Source organism: Thermobia domestica, chromosome 3 (genome assembly GCF_964235325.1).
Source record: "Thermobia domestica chromosome 3, izTheDome1.hap1.1, whole genome shotgun sequence".
Classification (NCBI taxonomy): Eukaryota; Metazoa; Arthropoda; class Insecta; order Zygentoma; family Lepismatidae; genus Thermobia; species Thermobia domestica.
Window position 1 is genome coordinate 151,909,338 of NC_137456.1, and position 10,819 is coordinate 151,920,156.

The 10,819-nt window shown below is 35.0% G+C and overlaps 1 protein-coding gene across 1 annotated transcript; it reads left to right on the forward strand.

The window, feature by feature from the left end:
- The first annotated feature begins 2,950 nt into the window (after window positions 1-2,950).
- LOC145681996 (uncharacterized) lies at window positions 2,951-4,759 on the forward strand. The gene has a single exon (XM_081753598.1). The coding sequence runs from the start codon at window positions 2,951-2,953 to the stop codon at window positions 4,757-4,759; it is 1,809 nt and encodes a 602-aa protein (XP_081609724.1).
- The last annotated feature ends 6,060 nt before the right edge of the window (window positions 4,760-10,819 follow it).

The following is a 10,819-nucleotide window of genomic DNA, read 5'->3' on the forward strand; positions in this document are numbered from 1 at the left end:
AATTATATGAGGCATATATTATTGAATTAGTAGCGCAGCTTTGTTTGGTTTGAGATTCTAAAGACTGTTAGTAATTTTAAAAAAACGGACGGCACACATGGATTTTAAAGTTTTGGAGATTGATAGAACACATTTAAAGAATTCTCTTACTTTGTTTACTGCATTATATTGTTTAAGTCACTCCGGGAAAAACTTGCAGTTATAATGATCTGAGGAATAATTCCGACTTTTTACAATTATAGTTGCTAAGTTATGAGGGAAATGGTGGTTATTTTGATCCATTAAAATAGATAGAACCTCGAAAAATCTATGGATATGCAGCAATTGTTATAATGCCCTAACTTGGCTTTGAAGTAAGCACTCTATCACTGATTTTCCCCACAATTAAAGAAATATAGGAAATATTTTGGTATGAGGACAAATTGATTAATACTAAGACTATATAAAAGGAGTAGTTGTACTGATTTGTTATTTAGATTAATTACACTGTATTTTAGTTTGTAGATTACGTTTTATTAAGAAATACTGACGATTACAGGGTTCGTAGATACAATTTTAGATACAACGAATTATAGTACATATATTTTAGATAGTAAGCTTTGTAATATTTGAATATTAGCGTACCCGATTTGTTTTATATCTATTTCCGTTTGATAATACAAATGAGAAATCGTTTAGATGGACAAAAAAATTTAAATGAAATTTCTTAATTAACAAATAGAGTCTTTAGCTTCCTTAAAATAGTTGATGCCGTCGAAAAATGTTATATCACCCCTCAATACTTGTAAGGTTGATTAGTGGGATGTTCAGGACAATACTCAGAAATACATATAGAATTGGAATTGAGATTTTAGATTTTCTAGGCTTCCTTGGATAATGACTTATTTGAGGACATGCCGAGACTTGTATATTTTGACATTTAAAATGCTTAGCGTACAGCGGATTTAACTATACAGGGAAGAAATACATATACTTTAGCGGACGATACCAAACATATTTAATAGAAAAATGCCTGAAATGTTATGTAGACTAGATAAGCACCTATGTAATGCTGGGTTGCATACAACCAGGGATACTACCATATCGCAACTTATTCTTTGAAATTTATTATTATATTGAGATGACATATTTTAGGTATGGGTGCGCCAAATTTTAAGATTGTAGGTAAAAGTCAGCGTCATTATGCATATTATGGCATTAAGGGGAGGGAAATAAGTATTAAATGTACAACCGAAAATGAAATAAAAAAACCCTGAATCCTATATCGGGTCATTATATGATTTTGTAATAAATCAAGCGTTAAGTGACGTTGATAAAAATGCCCGGGTAGGAATAACAATTGAGAGCTCGTCTTCAAAGTTGAATAAGCCTCTGTATGTCTCGTGGAGACGTAAATCGGAATTGAACTCGGAGGTCCTCTTCTCCGTGATAGAGAACACCCTCAATTCAAATGAGGATTATTTATTCGGAGGTAATGTGACTTTTAAGGTCCATTATGTTAACCTTCGCAAAGGAAGAGGTAAGAATCGAACCAGGACTAATCAGAAATATCTTCCATTAACAGAGTTTTTGGAACAAAAAGTAGTTCCCATGGAGAAGGACGTGTACTGCCTCCCCAAGAGTGTAATTCTGGGGATGGCAAGGGCCGATCAAAATCGTTCACAAGTGTATGAGTTGAAAAAAATCCGAAGCGGTTACTTAAAAAAGCTGATATTTTGTGCAATAATTTGGGAATTGAAGCCGAAAAAAATAAGGGATGTACATTGGAAGACGCTAAAAATATACAGAACTATCTTGCACCTAAGTACCAAATCATTGTGTATGAAAGGAACCTAGAAACACGTGAATTTAATGTGATATATCCAGGAATTAAAGGTGGTAAACAAATATTCGTATTGTATGAAGACGGTCATTACCAGCTAATTGAAATCATGCGCGAACGTTTGGGAACCGAAGATTATTGTAAATCATTTTTGAAAGGATATAATAACAAACAGCTTTATCACAAGTGTGAACTTAAGTGTAGATTTTGTGAACAATATCATGAAACAAATAATGATGACATTAAGTATGAATGTAATGATTGTCATAGGTTATTTCCAATGAGTGAGTGTTACGATAATCACAAAAGTGTAAATAAAGGAGGCAAGAGTATATGTGATTATGTGAAGGTGTGTAGCAATTGTGATGTTATGTTTGATTTACATCGTAAGAAATCTGAACATAAATGTGATGAACGTTTATGTAAATCGTGTTATATGCACGTGGAACGGGATCATATTTGTTATGTTCAGAACCAGTGTCTTACCAGGGTGGAAAAGTATTTATACATTATGTTTGATGTAGAAACTATGCTGCTAGATACAAATACTCAGGGAGAGCAGGAACATGTTGTCTGTTTAGTATGTTCATGAATGTTTGTTATGCATGCAAGGGTAAATCATTGGATGATTCATGTCATGTATGTGGGGATGAAAATGGAAATCGCGAGTTTTCTTTCAAGAGCATTGATGAGTTTATTAGTTATACACTAAAGGCTCATTGTGCTTTTGAAAAAACTATTGTGCTTTCGCATAATGGATCAAGATTTGACATGTTCTTCGCAATTAGAAGTCTCATTAAATCTCAGCATCTTTCTCCAACAGTTACAATGACAGGACAAAAAATTATCGACTTGCGGATCGGGAATAAACTTGTTTTCAGAGATACATTTCTTTATATGGGAGTCCGGCTGTCTGACTTAACCAAAACTTTAGGCCTTAATCAAAATTTAAAGAAGGGAGATTTCCCGTATTTGTTTAATATTCCGGCTAATCAAAATTATGTAGGTCCAATCCCTGATATTAAGTATTTTGATCCCGATAGTAGAAGTCCTGAAAATAGACAGCAATTGTACGCCTGATACCAACAACGTACTTTAACTGGCGAGCAGTATGATCTGCAAAAGGAGATGCTAGATTATTGCCACAACGACGTGAGAATTCTAATGGAAGCCGTTGTCAAATTTTCCGATCTGATTGAAGAGAAAACTGGTGGTATCCAATGTTTCATTTCTGCAGGAACCATAGGCAGTCTTGCTATGCTTACATACTGCACTTTGTATTTACCAAAAGACTTAATCCCTGTAATTCCTCCTCTTGGCTTTGATTACCGTGACCGTCAAAGTGTGAAAGCATTACAGTGGATGCGGTATTTAAAGAAAACAAGAGGTACTGAAATTCAGTTTACTGGAAATGGTGGAGAAAAGAAATTTGGAAAATATAAAGTTGATGGTTATGAACCAAGCAGTAATACTGTGTATGAGTTCCTGGGTTGTTTTTGGCATGGTTGTCTCAGTTGTTACCCCGAATTGCGTCACAAACAACTTGACTCTGCCTCACACCAATCTACATCCATGCAAGAACGATTCGAATCTACCACTATTAAAACTAATTATTTGCGTAAACGTGGTCTCAACGTTGTTGAAATGTGGGAATGTAATTGGGACAATCTAGTGAAAAAAGACAAGTCCATACAAGAGTTCATTCGAACTCAATGTGGGGATATTGTCGATCATTTGATACCCAAGGAAGGATTTAATGGTGGCCGAACCGAATGTTTTAAAGCTCTACATGAATGTAGCAGTGATGAAAGTATTGCGTATCTGGATGTAACTAGTCTCTACCCCTGGGTAATGGCGCGTAAGCCGTTGCCAGTAGGTAAGCCAAAAATACATAGGGGGCCGGACTTTCCAGAAGTGGGAAGTATTCATGGTATAGTTAAATGTACCGTTTTGCCTCCAACTGATTTGTATTTTCCGGTCCTGCCATATGTTGCGAGAGGGCGATTACTTTTCGGACTCTGCCGTACATGTATGGAGGAGGAAAATATCAACAATTGTTTGCATTGCGAAAGTGATCGTGCCATTAGTGGCACATTCTGCACCCCTGAATTGCATAAGGCTATACAGTGTGACTATAAAATACTCGCCATTAAAGAAATATGGGAATTTGAACTCGTAGGTTCGGAGGATTGTAATGAGCGTAGTTTATTCCGTGACTACGTAAATTCTTTCCTCCAAATGAAGCAGGAAGCGTCTGGTTTTCCTGAATCATGCCACACTCAAGGAGACGAGGAAAAATATATTAAGGAGTATCTTGCCCACGAGGGCATACAATTAAATCATAGCAATATCAGGAAGAACCCGGGACTGAGGTATATCTCCAAGATATTCCTCAACTCATTATATGGAAAATGGGGGCAGCGAACAGATCTTCCGCAATCGAAAATTGTTGATGATCCACAAACATTTTTGATCTACTTACTGTCAGCGCAATATGAGGTGCAAACAGTGTCACACATTGGTGAACGTCATCTCATTATCACATATAAAGACATCGAAAATGAAAACAGGCCCTGGAAATTTTCGAATGTCGTGCTTGCCGCGTTTATTACATCTTGGGCAAGGCTAAAACACTATGATCTCTTGACGGCTGTAGGGCCTGAAGCCGTATTATATTGTGACACGGACAGTATTATGTATGTCCAAAGACGAAATGATAAGCCCAAGCTTACCACTGGTTCCTACTTGGGTGAACTAACTGATGAAATACCAAATGGGTGGGAAATTGATATGTTTATAGGTTTCGGGCCAAAAAATTATGCGTATAGCTTAAAAGAAATTGGGTCGGGAAAAATAGATTATGTTTATAAAATTTGGGGAATCACATTAGATAGTAGAACTCGGGAAAAAATCACGTTTGATCATTTTTTGATTTAGTTCGCGGAAAAATTGAGAAAAAGGAGTTAAACAATCCAGGTAGAATAGTTCGTAAGCGGGGGTTTATCATTGTATCACGACCAGAGACAAAAACACATCGACAAGTCAATAACAAAAGACGTAGACTTAACCCGACTGATGAAACAAATTATACAAGCATACCGTATGGATATAGAAGTTCTAGTCTTGTTCTGTGATGAGTGAATGTTTAAATGTATATGTGCATTTATTAAATATTCCCACTGCATTAATTTTTTATATAATTTATCAATGGTATGAATGAAGGAAAATAAATATTGCAATCATACATTATGCTCCTCCTAGATATACCATATTAAATTGTTTACAGTATAAGGTTACTTTCTATAACTCGCAAGTTCTGCTTATTATATCACCTACATAATATATCTCAGCTGCATCCTATCTTCATTTTGTAAATAACCTATTATATATTGTAAATAGATTTTTTTCATATATAAAATTTGTAAATACACTTTTCATATATTTTTAATAGATTTTTCACATTGCAAATTTTGTAAATACATTATTTCGTATAGTAAGTAGTTTTATATAATGTAAATAGTTTTTATATATTGTAAATATCTTTTTTCATATAACGTAAATACCATATTTCAAATTTTAAATTATTTTTTATTAATCAAGTATAAACAATCAATAGAACATTGTATATATCATTATATTCAAACACTTGTTTATATTTTACAATTTTTATTTTTATTATATATATCTACATCTTTTTATTTTTATTATATTTACATTTTTTATTATATACAAACATTTTTATATACATATTTTTATTATTATATATAATTTTTATTATTTTTACAATAAAACATTTTAAAACTATATTCCTGCCTTTAATTTCTACATCCTATACAGTTAAAAGGTACTTAATACAAAAGTATGTGTATTCTGTATAAGATAAAGGATGAATACATATGCTTCATATACTATTATATATGTTTATTCACGTACATTATACTAAAGTATGTGTATTCTGTATAAGATAAAGGAAGAATACATATGCTTCATATACATAAAAATAGAATATTAATAAAGGCACAATATTTATACTTTTCATAAAATTACAATATCAAATTCATATATTCACTCAATGAATTATTATTTTATTAAGTTCAATAATAATCTGAATCAAAAAGTCAACCGAGGTTATTAATATATCCTAAAACATGAAATTACAAAATGCGGTATCGCAATATTTGTTTGTTCGCTCAACAAGTTCTTCTACGTCATAAAAAAAGATTGTCATCATCAATAAAGCAGTAACAATAACCAAGAAATAGTCAGCGGCGGAATATTATCAAAGGTAAGTAAACTTTCTCTTCTCACTTAAGTTTAAATATCGGGCAACATACAAAGTGTGTCGGTATCTATAAAAGGAAAATACCATTAGCGTCCACAGTTGTCGGGCGGCGGATATAAAAACCGGGCGGGGCTGAAAACCCGCGACGGTAATAGCGCCAGCGGAAAGCTAACGTTCAATACAGTGCGGTTAATGGACAGTCGGTAATATACAAAATGGACGGGCGGGTAAAGTATAAAGGGAAGTCGAAACAGTAATGGTGTCAGCGCAAAGCTAACGTCCAATACAGTGCGGTTGCCGGACAGTCGGTAATATACAAAGTGGACGGGCGGGGAAAGTATAAAGCGAACTCGCACTACGGTCAAACAGTAATGGCGCCAGCGGAACCATCTAACACGTATTATCAATCCAAAATAATTGCAATCTCATTACTTCAATTGAAAAAACTAATTGAAGTGTACTTAAACTAAGTCATAAAAGGGAACAATAATTACATTACATACAAAAATTATCGAAAATCTAGTTACTTTTCGGTGGAACACTGCAAAAAATCACTAAAAATCCCTTTAAAAAATCAGGAAAATTTACCTATTTAGGGGAAAAAGAATCACTGTAATTATTCTCATTACAGGCAACAGTGTAAAATCCCGACAAAACGGGGGTATTTCTACTGTTCGGGATAACAATACCAAATTTATAGCAATAAAGCACATACTAAATGGGGGCGACTCCACCACTAGTCTTAGACGACTAGAAAATTAGAGAAGATAATGAATATGAGTGTTAGTGTTAAAATAATTTGAAAATAACCAATGCATTTTCATTGGAAATTGGTAGCAATAAGGGCGTTAAGGAATAGATGGTAGAGCAAGGGAATAGCAACTAATTTTGAACAGTCTCACCCTAATTCGAAGTACTTCCAATCTTCTCCCTCTTACTCATAGGTGATGTTTAGGCACTGTCCTCGAAGTTCCAGTGACTTGCAGGTTGGATTGTCCTGATGAAGTCCATGATGAAAACTTGTCCGACAATCAACCATGGAATTGAATGCCGGACCCCAAAGGCAGGGAGACTCCGATCTGTCTCGCGTCGTGGTTGAAATCCAAAGACCAAGATCGTGCTCTCTCAATTGCTTTTGACCTGACTGTCCCTCTGACGTCAGAATCAGATGATGGTGACACCACAGAGTTTCCTGAGCGTGGTCGATTACCCAAAACTGACATTGACCAAGTCCATGTTTCTACATGTCGTCGACTCAACACAAAATTCTCAAACTTGCTCCTGAGATTGCTAACGTTGTCAGGTAAACGAACTAAAAAGAGACTCACCTGAGTCAAAGTACTTACTTCTGTATTTATTACTTCCTTGTTGTAACATCGTGTCGTGGGTAAACGAACGAAACGGACAATGTCTTGCAGTAGCCTGTCTATGAGGGGCCAATGAGGTCGAACCAATTGAGAGAGGCAATTGATCTAACAAAGCAAATTAAAAGCGTCGCGTGTGAGACTGTTTGGTAGGCAAAAGGTAATACGAAGTTACTACCAGTGTTTATTACAAATTACAAGTACAAAGACTTCCTCAATAACAGCAAAGCAATAGTTAATTAATCTTTTGATGTAAAGTCAGCTAGCGACGTACAACAGAATATTGGTGTTAATAACATCAGGCAGTGAACTCTTGAAGGCTGCTTGGCTTCCATTGATGGCTGGTTGAATTTCCACAGGAAATAAAGATGTCCTAGCTTGTCCTGACTTCATATCCCGTAACAGTTGTTTTCAATATCTCAGCATGTATTTGTCCTACCAAATTAAAAATTGCTGGTCGTCTCCAACTTGTGCAGAACTAAAACTTTGATTTCTTAACATTTTCCCCTAAAACCATTTAAAAGAGGTAAAATCAGGGCCTATAGTAGCAACATTTTAGGACATTGAAGACATGTTTAGAAAGAGGAAGCAACTGACGTAGAGGTCTGAATTTGTGTGTGCATGTAGTCCGGGGTCATAAGTTTACACTAAAACGTTTACAGACCTGTAGGTGCTTCCAAAGGCTGAAAAAATCGTAAATTTGGGAATTATGCCAATTTGGCATATTTCACTCTCCAATTTCTCCAGTGGTATTGGATAAAAAAAATCTGTAATTTTGTAATAGTTAATCCTTTAGTATACCATAACACACAACAAAGCGCGTTTTGTGTTTTTGAGTGGAAGGGAGTTAAAGTATTAAGGAATGATGTCATTTTTTTATAGGAGGTGTTTTCCTCATAAATTCAACTGAAAATTCGTTGTTGTGAAGTAAAATAAAGTAGGATCAATGGTTAGTCCAGTTAAGGTTCTCAAGCTCGTTTTTTTCCTCTAGCTGTGACTCATTGTCTTATCACACCCACAGCAGCACTAGTGAAGAATGCCGCTATCAGCAGAAGGCGAGGAAAGTCAAAATGCACACATGACAGAAAGTCCGTAAGTACTCATTGCTCTTGCTGCTTGCTATATCAATGATATTCAATCTCGTTTATTCTTGCTTTAATTGTCAACTCATGCAGGAGACTGTTGTCCTTTCGTTGATCTACATTCCCCAGTTAGTGTTTACAGCGAGTGAGTGTTCACTGACTGGGGAATGTAGATCAAACGAAAGGACAACAGTTTTATTTATTTTTGACAATGTTTCCATCACTTTCAGGCCCCGAAAAAAATATATGTTGTACCTAAGGGTATAACAAATTTTTAACCAAAAGATCAGCGACGTGCTCTCCCCCCGCAAAAAAAAAAATCCTACAATTTTTTGAAATTTTTAATACGCAAAAAAAAAAGAAAGAAAGAAAGAAAGAAAGAAAATACGCATTGATGGTTTTGAAAAAAATACACATTTACATCCAAATAATATCTACAATCTGTGAAACTCAAACTTTTTCGATCACCCCCACCAAAATTAAACAATATTCAATTTTGAGCATGTATGATACAATAATTCGGTATGGGGAGGGGGTGGGGGTCAATTTTTTTTAAGGTAGTTTTAGGTCAAGGGTAACCTTTTGGGTCAATAGCGACCCAATTTGGATCAAGGGCCGATTTCACTATCTTATTAGGATAGACCCTTTGTTATTAATTAAAAATAATATCTTATTATTTCCTTTGCAGGTATAAGAAGTCCAGAGATATTTTAACCAGATATTAGTCGTGGATGTTACGACAACTGCATATAGCAAACCTCTGTTGAACAGTGAAAATATACTTGTTTGCAAGTCACTACATGAAATTAGTTGTTACCATGCTCATAACTTTCTCAGGAGACCCGTAAACAAAGAAAAAGTACTAACATGTACTACAATAAAGCTCCAGATGGTTGAATGAAACAACAAACATAATACGAAACAATGGTTCAAAAACAGATACACGAGGGGTAAACACTAGCAGAACTAAGTGCTCTAACATTTTGTCTAGAATTGGTGAAGAGTGAAGTGTTCAGAAAACCTCACTTTCGGAATGGGAAGATTTTGTTACCCAGATTTGTGACAGAGGGCAAAACCTCTTGGAAACAAATACACGGATAGCTCACATCTTCATGCGTCAACTACCGTTTGTGAGAATTGATCCAATTTCTTCTCGAATTGATAAGAAAAAGAAGGTATTCATGAAATCATTAGTTTCATACGTTAGCAACACTGATAAAAGGTGTTTCGTAGATGGCAACACAGTTTTTCAAGCCATAATGTGATGCATTGAAAATATTGTTTGAAGTAGTAAAAAGCATACTTGCACACCGTAAAAAAATTTCTAAGAACAGTGATTTTCTCTACCCTGTTGTGCAAGATTATTTGCAAACGCTGTCAGAAGAATAGTACTTATGTGAAGTGTTAAAACTATTTAATCTTTTTAATTACTATAAACAGGAAACTTGTGCACTGCGAAGATAGTATAAAAACTCATTTCTTAAAATCAAGCATTATTGAGCAGGATCAGGGGCATTATTTCAGACTTCGCTTGAGGGGGCAAGAGCACCACCAAAATGACTTTCACGTTTTGTACTAGTATATTAGTAGACAATTATTAAAGTATATGTACTCCTCGAACTCTTGGGTGGGAGGCAATTGTCCCCTCCTGCCTCCCGTAAATGACGCCTCTGATACGGTTACCTGTTTTCAGCATGATTTTAATGAAGTTTATTTCGTAACAACTTTATTTGAAAGAGTGAGTTGTGGATGGGCATTTGAAAGTGACATCAGCTCTGAGAGGATGGTTTATTGACTGTGACTTTGGAAAGTTGTTGATTATAAGGTTAGTTACCGTTTGTTTTCGGTAAATTACATTGGCATGTTTATATAGGTAAAGCATATATCAAAATGTTATACCAAGTCATGTTTGTCTTGGGAGCTTATTGTACCATTTGGAAGTGATATATTAAAAATGGTATTTTCTGTTAGTACTAATGTATCGAATGTCAATTGTTTATAATAAGTAAATAGCATATATTAAGAGGCTGATCCAACAGAACCCCCGGTTATGTACTGTTAATTACAGTACTCCACTGATTTTTGAAATTCGTCGCTCCTTAACTACACAATTTAACAGTAGACAAAGGAAAGTTTCATAGAAGACAAACGCTATTTTAGACAAGCATTTCTCTCACCGAAGTTATTTTCTCAGGGAAAAAAAAAATAAAGAATCTGCTGTCATTCTATCTCTAGATGAAAGTGCTCAACTTTACTGCTGAAAATAAAC

Bases quoted from the DNA above. Each gene is read 5' to 3' on its own strand.
- LOC145681996 (XM_081753598.1), top strand. From the start codon at position 2,951: ATGCTAGATTATTGCCACAACGACGTGAGAATTCTAATGGAAGCCGTT.